Below are 25,484 nucleotides of genomic sequence, written 5' to 3'. Positions count from 1 at the left end.
GTCCCTACCCCCACTTGTGCTCTCTCTCTTAAATAAATAAATAAAATCTTTTAAAAAAATAAAAATTAGTGGGAGTTTCTAACAAGAAAACATTTTATTTATTTATTTACTTGTTTATTTTTGTGTTTTTTTCAGATTTTATTTTTAAGTAATCTCTACACACCCAAAGTAGGACTCAAACTCATAACCCCAAGGTCAAGAGTCTCATGCTCCGGGGTGCCTGGGTGGCTCAGTCATTAAGCGTCTGCCTTTGGCTCAGGTCATGATCCCATGGCCCTGGGATCGAGCCCCGCATCGGGCTCCCTGCTCAGCGGGAAGCCTGCTTCTCCCTCTCCCACTCCCCCTGCTTGTGTTCCCTTTCTTGCTGTGTCTCTCTCTGTCAAATAAATAAATAAAATCTTTAAAAAAGAGTCTCATGCACCACTAGCTGAGCCAGCCAAGCACCCCAAGCAGAAAACGTTTAAAATATGCTTTAGATATAGATAAGAGTAGCAAATATTAAAATGTATGCCCATAAAAAGAACACTGTGTATCTACCAGCATTTTTTAAATGTAATATTATGTCAGTTTTGCTTTATATCTTTTAAAATAACTAATATAACAGTAGAGATCAGTTGGGACCCCTTTCTGGTCCTATTCTCTTTGCTCTCACCCCAGAAATACTCATTAGTACAAGTTCAGTTTTTATTCTCCTTATGCATTTAAAAAAATTTTTACTATGTGACTTTCTAACCATAATGTTATATATAATACTGTTTTATGAAGGTTTTGAATTTTATATAAATGACATCATACTATATATATGATCCTGTAGCATCCTTTTTTAACTTAACACTATAATTTTTAGATTTATCCATGTTTACAGAGGTGGATCAACTACATTAATTTTATCAACTGTATCATGGTATTCTAGTGTGTAAGTACATCACAGTTTACTAGTCATTCTTCTACACTGGAGTTTCACTTTTTCCCTTTTTAAAAAAAATTAGAAATAATGTGGCAATCAGTATTCTTAGCATGATTCCTTATTTGTGTAAAAGTTGCTATAGAAGGGGATTGTCTAGAGTGTAAGGTATGAGCATCCTCATCTTTACTATATATTATCAATTGTTCCTGAAAACGATTATCCACCAGAAGTATATGACTTCTACAAAGCTTCTATACTTAGTCTATAAATAAAGACACAAAAAGATAGACACAGCTTCCTTCCCAGCTTTATCATGTGAAGTCTCATTATATCAGTAGAATATTTCAAATTACAATCCACCAATGTCTACAGAATAGGAGATGAAAGTAATAAGCCAAGGTCAATGTGCAAAAAGGTCAGTGAATTGATAATAAGTTCATTTCCCCCCAGTTTGGGTCAAAGGCACCCTTACATCTTCTCAGAGAACTGTGTACTTCTCCCTGTTGTATCTAGCATGGTTATAATTTTACATTTATTATTATAATCATTTGATTACCATCTGTTCCTCCCACCCCACTGTACCTTCCCACCACAAATCTGTTTTTGCTCACCATTGTGTCCAAAACACTGTCGCCACAGTGGCTGGCACATGTTAAGTGTGCAATAAACATGTGTTAAATAATGAAAGCCTGTCACGAACATTCTGGAAAACTACTATCAACATTAGAAGATCACTGGTAGCTTTCAGTTGAAAACATAATTTACCTGTCACATTCAAGTTCCTCAGGCCATCGCATACCAAAAGTGTCGATTAATTTTTTGCAATCAGAATATACTTTCTCACAAAAGTTACGACAAGGTGGAACCACGTTAATTTGTTCTGTGCAGGCTGGTACAAAAGCTTTGCAAAGGAAAGTTTCGATGTTTGGTGAACACTCCAAATTTGCAAGAGGAAGAAAAGGCTATTAAAAACAGCAAGATAAGGTTAGAAAACATTTTAATAACAAATGAATGGAACTTACTTACTATTTAAAGTATATACCTTTTCACTTACACTCCAAAAGAATATTTCACTCTCAATACAGTTAATTTCTTTCACTTTTATTAATTTATTTTTAAACTAATCTCTATGCCCAACATGGGGTTTGAACTCATGACCCTGAGATCAAGAGTCATAAGCTCTACTGACTGAGTCAGCCAGGTGCCCCTCATACAATCAAATTTAAAGGAGAGAATTTCAGTTAGTCTGTTAGACTTATGAACCCTTCACACATAATGGAATATTATTATTTTATTCAATTGTACATTTTTCAAGAAGACATGCTAAATCAAATCAAAAGCATGAGTTGATTGCTAGATAAAATAAATTATGCAAATATTCAGTTTAATAAAATGGAATACCCTAACATTGTACTGAGCATTCTAGAGAATGAAGGAATGTTTGGGGCAGAGGAACAGCATGAAAAAGGCATGAGGATCATTAGAACCTTGTCCATGCAGGGCAAGCTTAGTGTGGCTAGAATATAAGGTCAAAGAGGTGGTGTTAAGGGCAGAGCAGAGAGAGGTGAGATTGGAGAGGTACGCTGGGCCTGATCCTGAAGAACGGGAATGGCATGCTAAGTTGTGTGGATTTTAGAAATCAAGGAATAAAATACTATTGGAGAGTTTTAAAAGCAGGAAGTATCTCTAGAGTCTGACGGCTGAGTTGGAATGCTAGTCCCCCACTTACTGGCTGTGTAACTTTGTCAAGTTAACTTTTCTGTGCCTTAGTTTCTTCATCTGTAAAATGGCAATAATAATAGTACCTATTGCATAAGATTGTTATGAGTATGGAATTAATAAATGTAAAGCACTTCAAACAGTGTCTGGCATACTTCAAACAGTGTCTGGCATGTAGTAATAAGCACTCAATAAACATTATTGCAATGATTACACTTCAGAGAGGCAGATGGGTTCTGGATAAACCTGGCACATTAACCACATATGTTTACCCTCTTTTCCTCTTCATGCTTCCTTACTAAAATTATAATAAAGAAAAAAAAGGCACTAACCCATTAGTAAGTGAACAGAAGAGACTACATTAGCATATCTGACTTTTCCAATGACAAAAAAAAAAGAAAGCCCCAGCCTTTCCATGATGGAAAGCTATCAGAGGAGTGGAAAGTGACTTAATGGGACATGGGGTGGATTATGAAGTAGGAGTGGAGGGATTCAGATGACAATGAGCTGATGTGCTCTAAATAATCCAAGAGTCTCAGTTCTTTGAGGTACCAAGTAGCACAAAAGGCTACCCTCACCCCTACCCCAGCCCGGATAACTACTGCATTCTACCAGGGTTGTTTCCAGGAGAAATGGAGATGGAGATGTTCTGCACTTGAGGCATCAAGCACAGGGCAGGGATAATGCACAAAATGAAAAGAGGGGGACTGAGTAACAGTCTACCTATAGGAACATAAAGCCCTCATCTTCCTCCTCCTGTTCTGTTCAGGCACATACCTACCATCCCCATTCTTTGAAAAAACTCAACAGTCTTGAAGAGCTCTACACACTGACAATGAAAAAGCCAGCTGACCTTGAGCTCACCCTACTATGAAGCCCACCAGTAACAAGCCCCGTTCTTGCACACGGAGCTTTTTAGTGCCCCACACAAATAAAAATGGGCAGCCAAGGATCATCAGACATTTGAAGAAAGCCTCCCACATCAAAGAGAGACCAAAGCAAGCAAGCAGATAATTGAATATTTGGAGGAAACAGAGACTATGCAGAGAACAGAAGAAAACAAATCACAGAACAAATAAAAACCTTAATATCTTAAATGAGAAGTTACTGCATTCATTTAAAAGGGATAGGATGCTATGAAAAATTAAAATAGTAAGATAGCTCAAATTAAAAAAAAAAAAAAAACTCTACAGAAGGATTAGAAGATAAGGCTGAGGGAAGAGATGGACAATCGGAGAGAAAATCCTCCCAATCAGAGGATCAGTCCAAGTGTCCAACACATGACTAAAGGAGTTCCAGAAAGAACAGGGAGACTGGGGTATGGATGATAATCAAATACAGAATATAAGAACATTTTTCAGAACAGAAGGGTACTAGTTTACAAACTGAAAAAGCTGGTATCACACTGCAATCTTATTACTAAAACATTTCTGGGCTAAAACTTCAGTCAATTTTCTTTTCTAAGATTTATTTATTTGAAAGAGAGAACGCGAGCAGGAGGAGAGGCAGAGGGAGAGAGAGAGCCTTAAGCAGACTCCATGCTGAGCACGGAGCCCGACGTGGGGCTCAATCTCATGACTCTGAGATCATGAGCTGAGCTGAAATCAAAAGTTGGATGCTTAACCAACTGTGCCACCCAGGTGCCCCCAGTCAATTTTATTTTACAGAGATCTCTCTCATATTCTCCTCTCTTCCAACCCCCTAATTCCAAACCCTATGCTACAGTGATTATCCCACCAGACAAACTTGTTCTATTATCTCCCACCACAAACAAAACAAAACAATAATATCTTTCCTTGACTCCACATCCCAATTCCCATCTAGCCATTATCCCATTTTTCTGTTCCCCTTTATAGAAAAACTCCTCAAAATAGTTGTCTTTACTTTCTTTCTCTAATTCTGCTCTTCCCATTCCCTCTTGAGCCTCCCTCCAATCATACTCATACTTCAGTGAAACTGCTTGTCAGAGCCATCAATAAACTCCACATTGTCAAATCCAATAGTCAATTCTAAGTCCTCATCCTACTAAACTCTTAACAACATTTTACACAGTGGATCCTGCCCTCCTCATGAAACATTTTTTTCAACTGGCATCTAGAATATGAATTCTCCTGGATTTCTACCTATCTCACTGCTGTTCTTTTTTTGATTCTCTTCCATTTCCCAATTCTAAATATTGGAGTGCTCGAGAGTTCCATCCTCAGATCGCTATCTTATCTATACTCACTCCCCAGGGGAACTCATCCAGAACCATGGTATTAAATACCAACTGTACATGAAGGATTCCCAAAGTTATCTCTGGCCCCATCTCTCCTGTGAACCCTCTACTTGATGACCACCTGCCTCCAAGGAGAATTCCAATAAGCTGTCAACATGCATCTCAAACCCAGTATGTCCAAAACACAACTCAATCCCCTGCACCCTATCTCCCAAACAATCCCTCAGTCTTCCTCATCTCAGTTAGGTGGTGCCACCATTCACCAAGTTGCTCTGGCCAAGAATCCAAAGATTCATCTTTTACTCCTCTCTTTCTCTTACCCCATATCCAACCCAGCAGCAAATCCTGTTGGTTCTCCCTGTAGGATGTATTTCAAATCTGACCATTTCTCACTATTACTAAGTTATTACGTCTAAGCCACTAAATCTTTCACCTAGACTACTGAAATAGCTTCCTAATGGTCTCACTACTTAACATTCTTGCAAATTTGACAGTCAATTTCCATTCAGATCCACCCTCCAACCAATGTGATTCTTTAAAATGTAAGTTTGTCCTTGTTCAAAAGACTCCATTAGAATAAATTCCAGAGCCCTTATCAAGTCCTATGAGGCCTTAAATTTCCTGGCCCCTGGCTACAAATCCACTTTCCTACCACCCTTTTCCTCATTTCCTACCATGCTTTCTCTTATTCACTCCAGTGCCACCAAATTGGCCTTTTGCTTCTCATCATTCCATGTGTATTTCTGCTTCGGAGTCTTTGTATTTGCTGTTCCCTTAACCTAGAACACTCTTCCTCCACAGAGTCACATAGCTTATGTCCTCATTCATTTGGGTCTCTGCATAACTGTCACTTCAGAGAAGCATTCCCTACCCACCCTATGTAAAAAATTGTCCTTCCATTCTCTGTTCCATTATTCTGCTTTGTATTTCTTTATAGTCCTTACCACTATCTGACATTTCATTATATATTAGTTTATTTCTTAATTTCTGCCTTTACCACTAGAATGTAAATTCCATGAGGCAAAGGGATTTTGTCTATTTTTTTCACTGCTATATCCCTACTGCCTAGAACAACGTGTGTGTGTGTGTGTGTGTGTGTGTGTGTGTATAGAATGATTTTTTCTATAAATATTTGTCAAATAAATGAACAATCCAGAGCAATGAATGAACTAGGCACATCAATAAAAAATTTCAGAGCATCAAGAGATCATAAATGCTTCCAAATAGAAAAAAACAGGTCACACACAAAGGAATTAAATTCTGAATATCTAATAATATCAGATACTAGAAGACAATGCAAAAATAACTCTAATATTCTGAAGGAATATTACTTTTAAGCTAGAATTCTATACCTAACCATTTAGGTGACAGTAAAATAATGACATTTTAAGCTCTGTAAGGAATAAAAAATATTAACTTACAAGTATCCCTTTTTAGGAAGCAACTAGAGGATGTAGTATTCATAAAACCAATTGAAGGAATATATGAATAAACCATGAAGGAAAATGACATGGGACTCAGGAATTAGTTGCCAACAATGGAGAATGGCAAGAGGAAGCCTTAGCATGACGGCTATGTATCTAGTCCAGAAAGCAATCAGGGCATATATAGGAGGACAGACAGCTGCAGGAGGACTGTCTCAAGGGAATGGGAATGGGGGACTGGAACTGAGAGATTATATCATATTTTGAGCATCTGAAAAAATTGCTGTTAGATGTCTAAAAGTCTGTTGGGACATCAGAGAAAAAAAATTAGCTATAGGTACATAAAAAAACAAAGCAAATAAGGGAAAATGCAGTTACTGTATTAACCAAGAGGGAAGGTATTAAAGAAAGACATGCAATCAAAGCATATTACTTGACTCAGTAATGTACAATATTTAATGTTCCTAGTAATGCTAGCACTGATTTTTTTTTTAAGATTTTTATTTATTTATTGAGAGAGAGAGAGAGAATGATAGAGAGAGAGCATGAATAGGGAAGAGGGTCAGAGGGAGAAGCAGACTCCCTGCTGAGCAAGGAGCCCGATGTGGGACTCGATCCCAGGTCTCCAGGATCATGACCTGAGCCGAAGGCAGTTGCTCAACCAACTGAACCACCCAGGCGCCCCCGTGTTTTAACCAAGAACTATATTAGAACATTGGGAAGAGAAGTAAAAATAGTAGAGTGAGACAAATAAATTATCAACTACTGTAATAGGAAAGAATAAACAGAGACTGCCTGAAGTTCTAAATGGAAGAATCAATAAGTAACAGACTAAGCATATTAGAACATGGCCTATGTATCAGGGGCGCCTGGGTGGCTCAGTCGTTGGGCGTCTGCCTTTGGCTCAGGTCATGATCCCAGGGTCCTGGGATCGAGCCCCGCATCGGGCTCCCTGCTCAGCGGGAAGCCTGCTTCTCCCTCTCCCACTCCCCCTGCTTGTGTTCCCTCTTTTGCTGTGTCTCTCTCTGTCAAATAAATAAATAAAACCTTTAAAAAAAAAAAAAAAAGAACATGGCCTATGTATCAGAAGAGCCCTGGAAGAGTTCAAAGTGTCTGCCTTTGGGGAGGAGGATTGGGATGGGGATAGAGAAGAGTGGGCAGGAACTGCCATTTTTCTGTTAAAAGCCTTTAATACTGAGGGTTTTCTTCCAGCTTTATTTAGGTATAATTGGCATATGATAAATTGAACATGTATAAAGTGTAAACTTTGATGGGTTTTGAAACCATTACCACAACCAAGGAAATAAATAGATCCATCACCACGAAAAGTTTCCTCTTGCCTCTTTGTAATCCTTCCCTCCTATCTCACCTCTCACCTCCTACCCCCACCCCAAGCCAATAACCTCCCCTGGCAACCACTGATATGCTTTCTGTCATTATAGAGTGGTGTTTTCTAGAGTTTTACAGAAATGGAATCATACAGCATATATTCTTTTTTGTCTGGCTTCTTTCACTTGGCATCATTATTTTGAGATTCATCCATATTGTTCCATACATCAACAGTTCATTTTTTTAATTGCTAAGTAGTATTCCATTGTGTGGCTACACCATAATTTGTTTATCCATTCACCTGCTGATGGACAGTTTGAAGTGCCCATGGGACATGTGAGTGTGGATATCTACTAGCAGACAGTTAAATAAATAGAGCTCTGCAAGTGAGAGACTTTAGGTAAAGGACACAGATTTGGAAGCCATCACTATAAAAATGGTAATTGAATTATGTGAATGAAATTGCCCAAAGAGAACATATAGAGTAAGAGATGAAAATTCTGATTCAAGAGGAATGCACTGAACTTACATATTAACATCCTCTTCCTCTCCAAATGCCACTGAAATGGGAAAAAAAGGCTAAGGATAAAAAAGAAAATCTATAGCTCTACAAAAAACTAGGAAAAGATCTTATCAATGAACTATAAACATTGAGACATTTCTGAAAGATAAAAAGGAATGGAGGTGGACCATCTGGTAAGATGGAGGAATGGGAGGACCCTAAGCTCACCTTGGCCCACAGATACAACTAGATAACACTCACATCAGTGTAAAAAACCCAGAAAACCACCCAAAGACTGGCGGAACCAACTCCACAACTAAAGGTAGAGAAGAGGCCACACTGAAGAGGGTAGGAAGGGTGGAGATGTGATCAGAGCTAAATGAACCCTGGCAGTCCTTAGAAAGGAGGGAACCATGGACACGGAGAGGGGAGAGCAAGACTATCACACAGGGGAGCCTGCATGGGGAAAATGAAGTGCCATAACATTTGGCTTTCAAAACTAGAGGGGCTGAATTTTGTGAGTTCTCACCATCAGTGGAACTTAAAGCCTCGGATTTTAAAAATCAGCAGGCTGGTTTCTGGGAGAGCCAGCTGAGTCCCCAACCTTAAAGAGACAGCACTACAAACAACCCGTGGGGAAACAGCCTAGACAGAGCAGTCTGGGGCATACAGGAGGGTTATTTACTAATTTCAGAGTGTGTCCCCAGGGGTTAGAGATCCCTGGGAGACTCCCTCAGGAACAAAGGAGCTGGCAGGCACCATTTCCCTTCCCCACCCCCAGAACAAACACATGGCCACCTTTGGGAACTAGCCCAGAGCTGACACTCATTACCTAACTTGCCTATACCACCACCTGCCCTGTTAAGGGATCTGCCCCCCCCAAGCCAAGCTTGCCTCAGTCCCAGCACTGAGGGTCTCCTCCCCAGAATACTGGTGCACCTTGCCAACACCTTGTCTCCCAACCCCTGTGCTTTGTGAAGCCTCAATCCTCCAGTGGTGGTGGGTCCCACTACAGACCAGCATGCCTTGTTAAAACTGCAGGCCCCATACCAGCGGCTGCTTGGCCACACCCTGCACTGGCAGCTCCCCTCTGCCAACACAAACCTTGTAGACACTGTGGGCCCTGCCTCCTCCAACAGCTCTTGGTTGGAGCCTATTCCAACTGGAGCCACAAGCCAGGCAGTATGCAAGGAGCCGTGACAGGGGTCACAGCACCACTCCAAAGTGACTCCTGCCCTTGGGTGAGGGGAAGATAACCACACACCCCAGTCGGACAGTCCCAGCAGTGGGCTGGGGGCAGACAGTTGGTCTGATTGCAGGCCCACCAACCAATAAAAGCTTCTCAAGGGACAACACAGGGAAAGCACCCTTCAGTTTGGTGCTATAGCAACTCAGGCAAATGCCTGGTCTGACGAAACTCAAGCCCAAGGTGGCCCCAGACTGGCCCACTAACAACACAGGGATGAAACACTGCCCACAACAGGCAAAGAGAGCCATTGCAGAAGACTGGACTAAAGGCAAAAGTGGCCAACACAGCAGTAGGGCACATGCAATACACATAGGACATACCCCTAAAGCACCAGATTCTGGGGAACAGGGGACACTGCACCACAGGGCTCTACAGGATCTCTTATTCATAAGGCCATGACTTTCAAGAGCAGGAGATGTAGCTGACTTTCCTAACACACAGAAACAGACACAGAGAGTTAGACAAAATGAGGAGACAGAGGAATATGTACCAAATAAAAGAACAGGACAACACCATAACAAGAGACCTCAGGAAAACAGAGATAAGTAATGTGTCTGACAGAGAAGTTAAAGTAATGATCATAAAGATACTCACTGGACTTGAGTAAAGAGTGGAGGACATTAGTGAGACTCTTAGAAAAAAGAGATAAAAAGAGCTAATTAAAGATGAAGAACACAATAAATGAAATTAAAAATACACTAGAGGGAGGGGTGCCTGAGTGGCTCAGTCGGTTAAGTGTCCAGCTTGATTTCAGCTCAGGTCTCCATCTTGGGGTTGTGAAGTTCAAGTCACACACTGGGCTTCTGGCTGGGCATGGAGCCTGCTTAAAAAAATACACTAGATGGAATAGATAGCAAGCTAGAGGAAGCAAAAAAATGAATTAGCAACCTGGAGGACAGAGTAATGGAAAGCAATCAAGTTTGGCAGGTGAGAGAAAAAAAATTATGCAAAATGAGAACAGACTTAGGAAACTCAGCAACTTTATCAAGCATAACATTCTCATTACGGGAATCCCAGAAGAAGAAGAGAGGGGAATGGGGGCAGAAAATTTATTTGAATAAATAACAGCTGAAAACTTCCCTAATCTGCAGAAGGAAATAGATAACCAGATCCAGGAGGCACAGAAATCCTCCAACAAGATCAACCCTAGGAAGCCAAACCAACACACATAGTAATTAAAATGGCAAAAAGTAGTAATAGAGAGAAAATTTTAAAAGCAATCAAGAGAAAAGAAGACAGTTACATACAGGGGGAAGCCCCATGAGGCCATCAGCAGACTTTTCAGCAGAAACTTTGCAGGCAGAAGAAAGTGGCATGATATATTCAAAGTGCTGAAAGGAAAAAAAAATCTGCAGCCAAGAATAATCTATCCAGCAAGGTTATCATTCAGAATAGAAGGAGAGAGAGAGAGTTTCCCAGACAACAAAGGTTAAGGGAGTTCATGACTACTATAGCAAGCCAGCAAGAAATGGTAAAGGGGACTCTTCTGCGTGGAAAGGAAAGACCATAAGTAAGAGTAAGAAAAGTAGGAAGCATAAAAGCAGTAAAATTTAAGTATATCTGTAAAAATCGGTCAAGCGACTCACAAATTAAAAGAATATAAAGTATGACTCCATATATGTAAAACACAGCAGGGGGAGAGTAAAGAAGTTTCAAACTTGGGCAACCATCAACTTAATGTAAACTGATATATACAGAAGATGTTATATACAAACCTGATGGTAACCACAATCAAAAAACAGTAATAGATATAAAAAAAATAAAGAAAAGGAATCCAAGTATATCACTAAAGAAAGCCAGCAAACCATGAGAGAAGAGAGCAAGAGAAGAAAGGAACAGAGAAGAACTATAAAAATAACCACACAACAAGTAACAAAATAGCAATACATACATATCTATCATTAATTACTCTGAATGTAAATGGACAAAACACTCCAGTCAAAAGACATAGGGTGATGGAATGGATAAAAAAACAAGACCCGTCTATATGCTACCTACAAGAGACTTATTTCTGACTTAAAGACACAAGCAGATTGAAAGTGAAGGGATGGGGGAAAAGCATTTATCATGCAAATAGATGTGAAAAGAAAGCTGTGGCATAACATACTTATATTGGACAAAACAGACTTTAAAACAAAGATTGTAACAAGAGACAAAGAAGGACACTATATTATCATAAAGGGGACAATCCAACAAGAAGATATAACAATTGTAAATATTTATGCACCCAACATGGGAGCACTCAAATACATAAAACAGTTAATAACAAACATAAAGGAACTACTGATAGTAATACAATAACAGTAGGAGACTTTAACACCCCACTTACATCAATGGACAGATCACCCAAACAGAAAATCAACAAGGAAACAGTGACTTTGAATGACACAGATATATTCAGAACATTCCTTCCTAAGACAGCAGAATATATATTCTTTTCAAGTGCATATGAAACATTCTCCAGAACAGATCACATATCAGGCCACAAAACAAGTCTCAACCAATTCAAAAAGATCAAAGTCATACAAAGCATCTTTTCTGACCACAATGCTATGAAACTAGAAATCAACCACAAGAAAAAATCTGGAAAGAACACATATATATTGAGGTTAAATAACAAGTTACTAAAAATAAATGGATCAACCAAGAAATCAAGAAATAAAAAATTACATGGACAGAAATGAAAATGAAAACACAATGGTCTAAAATCTTTGAGATGCAGCAAAACTGGTTCTAAGAGGGAAGTTTATAGCAATACAGGTCTACCCAAAGAAGCAAGAAAAATCTCAAATAAACAACCTAACCTTACACCTAAAAGAACGAGAAAAAGAATAACAAACAAAACCCAAAGCCAACAGAAGAAAGAAAATAATAAAAATTAGAGCAGATATAGATGACATAGAAACTAAAAAGAACAATAGAACAGATCAGTGAAACCAGGAGCTGGTTCTTTGAAAAGATCAACAACAAACAAACAAAAAGAGAGAGAGAGAGGACTCAAATAACCAAATCAGAAATGAAAGAGAAGAAATAACAACCAACACCATAGAAATACAAAGGATTGTAAGAGAATATGAAAAATTATATGTCAACAAACTGGACAACCTAGAAGAAATGGATAAATTCCTAGAAACATATAGCTTCGCAATACTGAATCAGGAAAAAATAGAAAATTTGAACAGACCAATTACCAGCAATGAAATTGAATGGGTAATTTAAAAACTCCCAACAAACAAAAGTCCAGGACCAGACAGCTTCACAGGTGAATTCTAACAACATTTAAAGAAGAGTTAATACCTATTCTTCTCAAACTTTTCTAAAAATATAGAAGAGGAAGGAAAACTTCCATATTCATTCTATGAGGCCAGCATCCCTGATACCAAAACCAGATAAAGACAGAACACAAAAAGGAGAACTACAGGCCAATATTTTTAATGAACATAGACACAAAAATCCTCAACAAAATATTAGTGAATCGAATCCAACAATACATTAAAAAGATCATTCACCACAATCAAGTGGGACTTATTCCTGGATGCAAGGGTGGTTCAATATTCACAAATCAATCAACAAGATGCATCACATCAATAAGAGAAACGATAAAAACCATACGATCATTTCAATAGATGCAGAAAAAAGCATTTGACAAAATACAACATCCACTCACGATAAAAGTCTTCAACAAAGTAGGTTTAGAGGGAACATACAATAATATAAAAAAGGTCTTATATCAAAAACTCACAGCCAACATCATACTCAATGGGGAAAAACTGAGAACTTTCCCCCTAAGGTCAGGAACAAGACAAGGATGTCCACTCTCTGCACTTTTATTCAACATAGTACTGGAAATCCTAGCCACAGCACTCAGACAACAAAAAGAAATGAAAGGCATTCAAACTGGTAAGGAAGAAGTAAAATTTTCACTATTTGCAGATGACATGACTTTATATATAGGATAGGAAACCCTACACACTCCACCAAAAAACTACCAGAACTGATAAATGAATTCAGCAAGGTCGCAGGATACAAAATCAGTGTAGGGAAATTCATTGCGTTTCTACACAATAATAATGACGCAGTAGAAAGAGAAATTAAGAAAAGAATCCCATTTACAATTTCACCAAAAATAATAAAATACCTTGGAATAAACTTAACCAAAGAGATGAAAGACCTGTACTCTGAAACCTGTAAAACACTGATGAAAGAAACTGAAGATGACACAAACAAATGGAAAGATATTCCACGTTTGTGGATTGGAAGAACAAATGTTGTTAAAATGTCTATACTACCCAAAGCAATGTACACATTTAATGCAATCCCTATGAAACAGCATTTTTCACACTCCTAAAAAAAACAACTCTAAAATTTGTATGGAACCACAGAAGACCCTCAATAGCCAAAGCAATCTTGAAAAAGAAAAACAAAACTGGAGGTATCACAATTCCAGACTTCAAGCTATATTACAAAGCTGTAGTAATCAAAACAGTATGGTACTGGCACAAAAATAGACACAAAGATCAATGGAACAGAAAAGTTCAGAATTAAACTCATACTTATATGGTCAATTAATCTTTAACAAAGGAGGCAAGAATACACAATGGGGAAAAAACAGTCTCTTTAACAAATGTGTTAGCAAAACTGGACAGCTACATGCAAAAGAATGAAACTGAATAACTTCTTTACACCAAACACAAAAATAAAGTCAAAATGAATGAAAGAACTAAATGTGAGACCTGAAACCATAAAAATCCTAGAAGGGAGCACAGGCAGTAATTTCTCTGACATCAGCCATAACAACATCTTTCTAGATATGTCTCCTGAGGCAAAAGAAATAAAGGCAAAGATAAACTACTGGGACTACATCAAAATAAAAAGCTTCTACACAGCAAAGGAAATAATCAACAAAACTAAAAGATAACCTACTGAGTGGGAGAATATGTTTACAAATAATGTATCCAATAAAGGGTTAGTATCCAAAATATATAAAAGAACTGATACAACTCAACACCAGAAAACCAAATAATCCAAGTAAGAAATGGGCAGAAGACATGAACAGACATTTCTCCAAAGAAGACATACAGACGGCCAACAGACCCATGAAAAGATGCTCAACATCACTCATCAGGGAAACGCAAATCAAAACCACAACGAGGTATCAACTCATACCTGTCAGAATGGCTAAAATTAATAACTCAAGAAAGAACAAGTGTTGGTGGAGATGTGGAGAAAATGGAACCTTCTTGCACCGTTGATGGGAATGCAAACTGGTGCCGTCATGGTGGAAGACAGTATGGATGTTCCTCAAAAAATAAAAAACGGAACTACACTATGATCCAGTAATTGCACTACTGGGTATTTACCCACAGAATACAAAAACACTAATTTGAAGGGATATATGCACCCCTTTGTTTACTGCAGCATTATTTACAATAGCCAAATTATGGAAACAGCCTAAGTGTCCATCGATAGATGAATGGATAAAGAAGATGTGGTAGATATATAATGGAATATTATTCAGCCATAAAAATAAATGAAATCTTGCCATTTCCAACAACATGGATGCAGCTAGAGAGTATAATGCTAAATGAAATAAGCCAGTCAGTGAAAGACAAATACCATATGATTTTACTCATAAATGGAATTTAAGAAACAAAACAAAGGAACAACAACAAAAAAAGACAATCCCGCCCCCCTAAAAACAAACTCTTAACTACAGAGAACAAATAGAAGTTTATTAGAAGGGAGGTGGGTTGGGGATGGGTGAGACAGATGATGAGGATTAAAGAGTGCACTTATCTTGATGAGCACTGAGTAATATACTGAATTGCTGAATCACTACATTGTACACCTGAAACCAATATAACACTACAGGGTAACTACACTGGAATTAAAATTTAAAAAATAAAATAAAAATGTGACATGATGCTGAGCAACTGAAAGAATGTAGGAAATGAAAGAAAAAAGAATGAGGACTTCTACTTTCTAGGAGTGTGACCAACTAAATATCTCCTACCAAAAAACATTTAGATTCTGGATAAATTGCAACAGATATACTTTAAAACACATTGCTGAGCACTGTATACACCTAATAAAATAGCATAAAATGTATAAAGTAAAAAGCAACGAAACTACAAGGAGAAATGGAGAATTCCATAATCTTCATGAGAAATTTCAATGCATATTTCCCGGTAAATGAAAGGACAAACATAGAAAAAATAAGTAAATATGAGATGTGATTACAACACTACAGTTAACAAGTGTGATGTAAAGGGCACCTACAGAACCCACACCCAACAATTAGAGAACAAGAGCTTTAAAGGACGTTGGACCAGTGGAGAGTTCACCATGTGCTGATGGGGCAAAGTGACCAGGCAAAGAGAGGCCCTCCACAGGTGGTGTACCATATCGCCCTTATACGAATGATCTAAGTCCGACCCTTTCTGCCTAACAGGAGCTTGTTAGAGAACAAACAGCAGAATACTTCTCTCAGTTTTCTCTACTGCAAGGGGGAGAATGCCCAGACTGTGCAAGTACCCGTTCTGGAGCTGAGGTGGAAGAAGGAGAACCATGGGCAACTAGTAGCATTTATTTCCTTATTCCCAAATAAGCCTCGTTCCTAAAATTTTTGAGTGTCTGTTAATCTATAGTGGAAAGAATGAAAATACACTGTGTTTAATTCTAACTCAGGAGTCATTCTGTAATAGCTAGTCAGCATTTAAGAACTCTTTACTGTCCAGTTTAAGGGCAGGCGGAATGAAAGTGACACGTCCTTTTGCTATGTTAAAATCATTTCCTTACAGGGCAAATATGGCAAGTCCCATCCTTTGCTTAATTCTTCTAGAATGCCAGCACGGGTTAATCCAATAATGCTGGGGTTCATGCAATGAGCAGACAATAAATCAGATGTTGAACCCTCAAATACCTTCAGAGGCCAGGCAGGTAAATTCAGAGGGCAGAAGAGAGCGGGAGCAGCTGGGGGCGGCTGCCATGGGGGCACAGACTTGTCAGAGATATCAATCTTTCAGAAGGAAACAGAATCTAGATTTTTATGTAAAATCTCCAAATTTTAAATTTTGGCACTTTAATATAAACATTTAAGATACCGTACAGGACAAATAAAACATGTCTTCGAGTCAGATCCAGTGTGGACCACTTTCAAGTTCTGCTGCAAACTAACAGACATGAAGAATTTTAGATTTGGAAGGGACTTGAGTGGACTTTTAAGTCTATTATTTTCTAAATGTGTTTGTGTGTGTGTGTGTGTGTGTGTGTATTTTGCCAAAGAAGATTTTCTTTAAATAAGAGATTACAAAGAAGCCCGATATATTAAATAAATAAAAGCACAGCTGCTCCGGCTGAAAAGGAAGCCCTCCCCCGGAGAGACCTCTCACTGCTCCCCTCCCCTGCCAGTGACCTCAAAGCATTTCCAGAGATCACAGTCTGAAAACCACTGACCTAATCCAGACCTTCAGGTTAAAAGTGAGAAGACAGAATCCAACTGCTTTTTGAAGTTGTTCCTGAAGTCCCCAAATCTAACCTGAATTAGAATTTCAGTGCCCTTACTCCTGTTTAATGCTCCTTTTACCAACACTAGAGCTACTGATAACAAATCAGAGTTGCACTTGCCATAAACTAGGCACTGTGGTTTTTCATGTGCCAATTCTTTTACAACAATCCTCTGTGAGAGATGTTCTTATCTTCACCCTGCAGATGAGGACACCGAGGCTCTATGAGCAACTTTCATCGAGCGTCCTAAGTAGTAAGTGGCAACCAGGATGTGAACGTGCGTCTATACGACTCCAGAGTATGTCCTCTTTAACTCTGACACTACCCTACCACCCAACTCTCCCTGAAAACTACCCTTCCCCAAACCACAAGATGGGCAAGAAGGCCAATAAGGATGAAGGGGAAAACAGATATCCAAAGAGGGCTGGTAAACTTCTACATGAAACGAAAGTCTTCAGTTTGAAAAATAAATGTTCACAGTACACATAATCCAAGAGTATAACACCTCAAACTCTGTTTATCACATTTCAGATGACACATGTACCTCCTGATGCAGGTGGTTTATTAAAACAAATAATTATAGAATAAGAGCACTTCAAATAATGGGTAGTCAGCCTGTTATTGAACTCATCCCAATCGAGTGAAAACAACAAATAGAACGAGCATATTTCCCCAATCATTTGAACTAAAAAACTTGATAGGAATCACTTATGGTTTTCCACAAAATGTCCTGTGTTTCTCAGAAACCAAGCCCTGAGATGGAAAAACTTCTAACTTGGCTCATGTGACATTTCTTATGTCCATAATCTTATACTCTGAATTCCATCATATTATTAAACTAGTATTTCTATTCAGCAGGACAAGTGCTATGTAAATATGTGAATTTAGCAAAGATTCAAAGCTCCTAGTCTGATCAGTCTGCTCCCTTTCTTCCCCCCTTAGTAACATACTTCCTTCAAGTCTCTCAGTAAGTAACCTTCATGCTGTCACTTGTGAATTTCTCCTTTTCAAATTTCATTCTCAAAGAAGGCTCAGAAACTCATCAGGTAACCAACCACAACATAAAATATCAATGCTTTTGAGATTCTACTATTCAATAGTAACTAAAATAGTCCAGCTGGGACGCCTGGGTGGCTCAGTCGGTTAGGCGTCTGCCTTCGGCTCAGGCCATGATCTCACAGTCCTGAGCCCCACATTGGGCTCCTTGCTCGGCAGGGAGCCTGCTTCTCCCTCTGCCTGCAGCTCCCCCGGCTTGAGTTCGCACTCTCTCTCTCTCTGACAAATAAATAAAATCGTTAAAAAATAAAATAAGATAAAATAAAATAGTCCAGAGGCGCCTGGGTGGCTCAGTCATTAAGCGTCTGCCTTCGGCTCAGGTCATGATCCTAGGGTCCTGGGATCGAGCCCCATATCGGACTCCCTGCTTGGCAGGAAGCCTGCTTCTCCCTCTCCCACTCCCCCTGCTTGTGTTTCCTCTCTTGCTGTGTCTCTGTCAAATAAATAAATAAAATCTTTAAAAATAAAAAAATAAAATAAAATAGTCAGCTGATTACAGTTTTAACATTCAGAGAAATTAAACATAGCCTCCTTTAAGGAAATGGTTAGCCCCTGGCAGAAATCCTGTGGTAGTTACTATTAGTACTAGCAGGGATGAGGAAGAAGTGGGCAATTAAGAAGGCAACTGATGCCTCCATTCTCAAATATAACCAGAGTCAAACTATGATAAATAGACAATAAGAACCAAAATATGCAAAGTATTTTATATAATCCTTTGTCAGAAAAAATGCCAGTGTTCCAATTCCGGCTCTAGCTGTGTCATGAACTAACTACTCCTGTCCACCTGTGGCAGATCATTTTCCGTGTTGGAGTCTCAGACCATCCATCAGTAAAATGAGAGTGATGAATTGCCAGATAAAATGTCTAAGGACATTTTATGACTCAGAAAGTTTACAAAGAAGGTAACAAAGACTTGAGTAGCAGAGCTGGACATAAATTTCTAAACAACTGTAGGCACTACAATGAAATTTCCTCCTTGATAGGTAATCCTGTCTTGCGCTGAGCTCTGGAGTGAAGGCTTATCATTTCCATCTGCCCAGCAGCCCTATTTTGGGAATCCCAAAGTAGGTGAGATGCTACAGAAGCTTAAGGACAGGTGCAGGGGTGCGACCTGACAATAAACACATAGGCACGTAATCTAAGCGTGGCCATTTGGGTGCTCCAAGGATTGTGATTCTTGGGGAGAAGGCTGTGCAAAAGAACAGATCCACTCAGATTATTTAAGGCATCGATAAGGCCCACAGTGCCAAAATAAATATCCAGGGACAATGGTCTAATAAGTGTCCAATGGCCTTGGCACTGGTGAAAGACTGATCCTATGGTATGATCTTAGCTGTGTCCTGGTTCCCTCTGCTCCTCTCTCTATTCTGAACCTGGTTCTCCAGTCTCCCCAGCGATTCAAGAAGCTATCCAATATCCGTCCATTTTCTGCTTAAATTAGTCAAAGTTGGTTTCTATTGTTTGCAGCCAAGAAGACTGACTGGTACAGCAATTATATAAAGAATGGGTTGGAAGTGACCTCGGTGAGACAGGAGGAATCCTAGAACTGGTGTTCTGGCCTAACTGGGGCCAAGAGCAGTGAACACTCTGCCAGCACTTGGGAGATGCAAATCTGGCAACCCATGGTATGTAGTAGGAAACCAGCTAATTGCATTTTCCTTGTAATCACTTAAATTCCCCGAATGTCTTAAGATGATGTGCCCAGTAAAGGTAAGGCTGAGTGGCTACTGCCAGAGAAGCCAAAGATCGTATGGAAAGCATGAGGTATTCAAGCACTGTGGGCTGAGGTGTGAGCTTCTAGAGCCACTGTTTAGCTTAGGAAAAGAGTGACAAACTGGCATCCCTCAATTCTTGGTTCAAGGAGTGGAATGAAATACAAAGATTAAAAGGATTTAAGGTTTAAGAAGTTGAAAACCAAATGCACAGTTTGATCCCGCAGGTTGCCAAATTATATTTTGGTTAAATCTGCTTCTCTTTCAAATAAGAGATGGAGAGATATTGTGATCTGGAAGCAGTGGGACCCCCAGATCTGAAGTGGGGGTACAAGACAAGGTTCAGAGTACTCACACAGAGCTCTCTGAACCTGAAGACCTCGGAGCAGACTCTCATCCCTTGTCTGTTGGGGCAGGTGCTCCTCATCTGAAAGATCTGCTTTGTCAGAAGAAAAGAAATAGCCTCATACCACATCTCAACCACTCTTCAACGTCTCAACCTATAAGCAGAGTTCTACCACAGCATGCCCTAGGAGGGTCAAGTCAAAATCAAATCTGGAAAAGAGGACTATACATTACTTGTAAGACAATGTTCACTATATTGGTTTCTGAGTGTGCTGGATTAAGGAGGAAAGAACAGAATTTTAGACAGGGCTAAAATACACTGATAAGGGTGTATTCATTCTCGATTCAATGAGCTAGTTTCAGAAATTGGGCTTCTGGAGGTCAGATGATAAATGGGCTCATGACAGGGGCTTGGTGGGACCCCAAAGGCAACCCATTGTAATTTCCCAAGTCCATGCATGCATACTTCAAATAGCTGTATTTAGCAACAGCACAATCACCATACGGCTTCCTGGATAAACATTATTATGGTAGAAGAGGCCAAATGAAAACCACTAGAAATCTCCCTCTACCATGGTAGAAAATCAAAAGCAATACTACAAGTTGGGGTGGGGGGCACTTTCAGGGACTAATAACACCACTGAAAACATATTTAGGGGTGTAATTCTTAGCACCTGTCCACTTTAACTCTCCAGCACAACCAAATATGTTATTAATAGATTGTCTCAAGCAACCTTAATCCAATGGCTAAGATGCTTTTCCAGATGTGCTCTCTATTAGAGCAAATCAGTACAGTCTTGGCACCTCATACGCAGGCCAGTGTTAATCTGGCCAATGCTTTTTGCTTCCAAAAGCCATTTACTTTCATCTAGGAAGGACGGCAACACATCCTTCCCCACTTGCCTTAGCGCAGTGGTTCTCAGAGTGGTCCCTGAGTAAGCAGCAGCAGCATCGCAAGGGAACTTGTTAGCAGTGCAAACTCCCCATCCCACCCCAGCCTACAGATTCAGGTGGGGGCAGTGATCTGTGTTTTAACAGGCCCTTCAGATGGTTCTCACGCACACCAAAGTTTGAGAAGCACCACCTTAGAGTAACATCAGCTCTTCATCTCTGTGCCTCAATTTCATCGTCAAAGACTCTAACCGTATTGCTGCTTCACAGGACATCGCACTGGCCCACCATATTTAGGACATAAAGCTGCCATAGATATATTCCGATGAGGAGATTAACCTTAAATAAACAAAAGGGCCTTCTACCTTGGTTTTGCTAGTAGTTCCTGGTAGAGACTAGATACAACTATGGGACACCTACACATAACCACTGGACGCTACCTCTCACAAACTGAGTATTATCTCAGTTAACTCACCAACTCATGACATCAGGTACACCCAGCAGCATTCCATCTTCAAGTGCCCTAGCGGATATTTAAGACACAGGAAAGCGGCACGAGCGAACTGTGTACCCTCTCTGAGAGTCTGCTTCTGCCATATTACCATCTTTTTCCTTAAAACACACCAGCTAGCTGCCCATGCCATGACTTGACAATGGAAGGAATCACAATGTAAGCCTGGAGTTGGTGACGCTGTAAGATCCTCAAGAGAAAGTCTGGCTTAGAATTTTCTAGAGAGCGATCAAAAGAAGAAAGATATTTTGATTTTTTAAAAATACACAAAGCCACCCCACCCCAGAGCAGAGTGGTGCTGTGCCTGTATCCGAGCTACGCCTTGACTCCCTCAGTACTAAACGAAAAGACAGAGCATATATAAGCATCTGTCACTTTGCTGAAACATGAATCCCACATGGAAGCAAGGAAGCAAGCCCTTTACTACTGCACAAGACTGAGTGCCGCAAAATATCTGATTCTCAGCTCAGGATCTGTGCTTTCTGCTTATGGGGACATACACAGTAATTCTCAAAAAGTGCTAAAAGCTTTATTCCTTATTTTAAAAAAGCACCAAAACAAAGTCAACTTCTAGTGATGGTAATGAAAATGAGGGTGAAGCGAAGAAGTCTAAAAAATAATTGAGGGAAAAAAAGTAATAGGCCTTAGCTAGACAACAGAGTCACTTAAGATCTAAAGGGGTCTTTATTTATTTTTTAAAGAGATTTTATTTATTTGAGAGAGAGAGAGTGCGTGCGTGCGAGAGAGCACAAGCGGTGGAGAGGGAGAAGCAAGGTGCCCGCCGAGCAGGGAGCCCGACGTGGGGCTCAATCCCAGGACCCCGGAATCATGACCTGAGCTGAAGGCAGACGCTTCAGCGACTGAGCCACCCAGGCACACCTAAAGGGGTCCTTATATGTTTACACCTCAGACAGTAAATACCGTTAAAGTGGCTACAGAGATCTCAAGTAAATTCTAGGAGATTATTAACAGACAATGATACAAGAAAGTGATGCAAACTTTGTCACTTATTTTCATGAATGTGACCAATATCAGGCAAGTGAGCTTCTTTAAATAATACAAACCAGAGCCTGGAATACAAGAGAAGAAAAAGCAGGAATTGCATTATTTCCACAATGGAATACTTGTTATTTTTAAAATAGTTCTTAACAGGCAGCATTATAAATCTTAAATTATTTCTCCAAAAGACTGTTTATTTTGGAAATTAGACCAATATACACAATAACTGGTTGATACTACAAAAGAATCTGTCCAGTAAAGAGCCAACTTTTTAATTTAAAACTTGTAACTTGGAAAAACTCTAATTCCAGGGAAACTACACATTCAGGTACACATTCAACAAATATTAATGAATGAATACATGACAAATATACAAACCAGAGTAATAAGGCTTCATTATCTACATGTCACATTCTCAAGGAAAGGAAATAACCACAACACGACAGTCTTCTCACGGTCTGAAAGAACCATGTCTCTTTGTGGACAGGCTTTCCTGAAGGCATAACTAGTAATGTCCTAGATTGTGGAATATCAAGGAATGGCCCTGTAGGGACCTTGTGCTTATCAGCTCAGTCTCCCAGGAGAAGTACTGTTCTCTGTTCACATACACGTCTAACCCTGATTCTGCAGACGCAGAAATAGTCATGGTACTTTCTTACTACCGATGTGGGAAACAAAGGTAAAAGAAAAATTAAATTTCCTTACTACTTACAGCCCACTGACAAGTCCTTAAACAGGCAGAGTGACATTCCTCTAGGAACTCCTGCCTTCATGTTAAGACTTCGCTAAGTGCAAAAGGCAATCTCAGCCCAACCCCCAGGATCCTGTAAGTCTACTTTAACATAAAAATTTCTTTGGAAACTTCCTTTTCTCTACCTCCCCCCAGATACATGTTGGCAATCATCCTCCAAGCATATGACCTGCTGAAATATATCTGAAGAGTCTCATGACTGAGTTTTTACCAAAGAGTAATAAATGACCTTTTCCTAACAATAGCTAGCCCCGCTCTGGATCCTTGTTTCCAAAATACCTGGGAGGCTTAGGCTATCCCTAACCCCCTCCCAACTTGAAAGTATAAAATGAGCCATTCCTCATGACCCAATGCAGCTCTTTCTACACTCCTGTCCCCGTGCTTTAACAAAACAACCTTTTTCCATCAAAGACGTCTCAAGAATTCTTTCTTGGCCCTTGGCTCTGAACCCTAACAACTTTCCTACATCACTACTATAACACAGTATCACAAAGGAAGTTAAGTTTGTGAGTTCTACATTTAAAATACAAAGGTAGCCACTAATCACACACGGACTTGGAACACATTTCAATATCTGTTTCATTTTGAAAGACTCAACAACTTACTTTCAGAATAGTTACAGCTATATTCAGAAAGTCTTTCCTGAAAAACAAAAGTTATCACACTAAATATTTTCTTTCCTTCTATACGGAGATGTAAGAGTAGAGAATAAGGAGGAAATGAAGGGGCCCACCAGACTCTTCTAAAAGCAGGAAAGTGAAAATGTTTAAAAATCACTGCCTAGCAGAAATAGGTTTTTTTCCTTAGAAGTTTGTTTATACAGTTTCTCTCCATTCCTTTATTTTTAATTGGATAGAGAGACATTTTAGTGGTGCATATTAACAGGTGGAAAGGAAAAGAGTTTTTTTTGGCTTACTTCCCTTTAGACTGTTCAAAAGTGGAAGGGCCACATGCTGTTCCAAACACAATACATGACTTTGCTTTTGCCTAGACCTCCATGAAGGCGATTCAAAAAGAAAAATACAATATTCCTGTTTCCATTTTCCCTAGATCAGTCTCAGCTCTTTCTGGACAAAATCAGTCTCTCCAGGGACATCAACCTCACAATTTGGGAAACAATGCTCTAGATACGAAACAAAAAGGAACACAATGGAAACCCAGAAGCCATTTGTTTTTCTACTCGGGAGAGTGAGGCAGCACAACACCCTTTTCGTTACCAAGCCGAGTTACTACTCAGAACTGTAAATTCACTCTTTGAAATACAAATGACTTCAGCTTCCAATAAACAAAAGAAAAAACTAAAGTCCCTCATTTCAAGCAATCTCTGAAACAAAATCGAAGAACCAGAATATCCCAGTCAGTGGTCTGTGATAAATGTGGCCTAAGAAAAATTTATGTAGAAAGTAAATAACATACAGCTCAGGTAACATATTAACAAGAATGAACAATAATGTTTACTTATTACATACTGTGTGTGTATAATCCTTAAGAACACTTTCAAATACCTTAAACCAGGTCGAGCAAACTACAGCCTGTGGGCCAAAAAATGACCCACTGCCTGTTTTTGTAAATAAAGTTTTACTGAAAACACATCCACACTCATTTGTTTACATATTGTTTATGGCTGTTTTGCTACAACTGCAGAGTTGAATAGCTGTGACAGAGCCTGTATGGTCTGCAAAGCCAAAAATACTTATTATTTGGTCCTTTACATAAAGTTTGCATTCCTTGCTCTAAACCAATGGGTCTCAAACTTTAACGTTCATAAGAAACACTTAGACAGCTTGTTAAAACACAGCCTCCTGGGCTCTAGCTTCACAGATCATGATTCATTAGGTTGGGATTGGGGGTGGGGGGGAGTCCATGAACGTGCATTTCTGACAAGCTCACAAGCTGCTGGTCTATGAACTCGACTTTGAGAACCACTGTTCTAAACCATCTCCTGTAATCACAGATGAGCAAGGACAACAGATGCTATAAATTCTATCACTATAAAACAGGATAGCCCTCATACAAAATGGAAACTAAGGCGTAAAAGAGGAGACAGATCTGTTGACATAGGGAATTCTTGATAGCTAAGAAAGCACAACTGGTTGCTGTAATCAGCTGATAATTCTTCAGCCCCTCATCCTAACATTAAGTCATAGTGAACACTGGAAATTCAACAGGGACCAGCAGGAACGGAAGGCAGCGTGTTGGAAGTGTAAAACACAATCTGTTCTTTAGAGAAGTTATAAAGCACTTTTTTTTAGTAAAAGCCAGGCTATGTGCAGTTATGATTTAGTATTTGACTACAGTACAATGTTTGAAAAAAAACTGAGACATGTGGTTTATAATACAATGAGCCAATCAAAAGATGAATTCT

The 25,484-nt window shown here is 39.4% G+C and overlaps 1 protein-coding gene across 2 annotated transcripts in view; it reads right to left on the bottom strand.

The window, feature by feature from the left end:
- Nucleotides 1-25,484, bottom strand: part of FZD6 (frizzled class receptor 6) — a 37,851-nt gene that overhangs the window by 8,072 nt on the left and 4,295 nt on the right. For both annotated transcript variants that reach the window (XM_081816387.1, XM_081816386.1), the window contains exon 3: nt 1,673-1,869. In XM_081816387.1, the coding sequence (XP_081672513.1) occupies nt 1,673-1,869 (197 nt within the window). The remainder of the gene's footprint in view (nt 1-1,672; nt 1,870-25,484) is intronic.

Source organism: Leptonychotes weddellii, chromosome 4 (genome assembly GCF_054177405.1).
Source record: "Leptonychotes weddellii isolate Sample4059 chromosome 4, ASM5417740v2, whole genome shotgun sequence".
In the NCBI taxonomy this organism is placed as follows: Eukaryota; Metazoa; Chordata; class Mammalia; order Carnivora; family Phocidae; genus Leptonychotes; species Leptonychotes weddellii.
The sequence above is the reverse complement of the archived record's forward strand: the minus strand, read 5'-3'. Positions and strand labels throughout refer to the sequence as shown.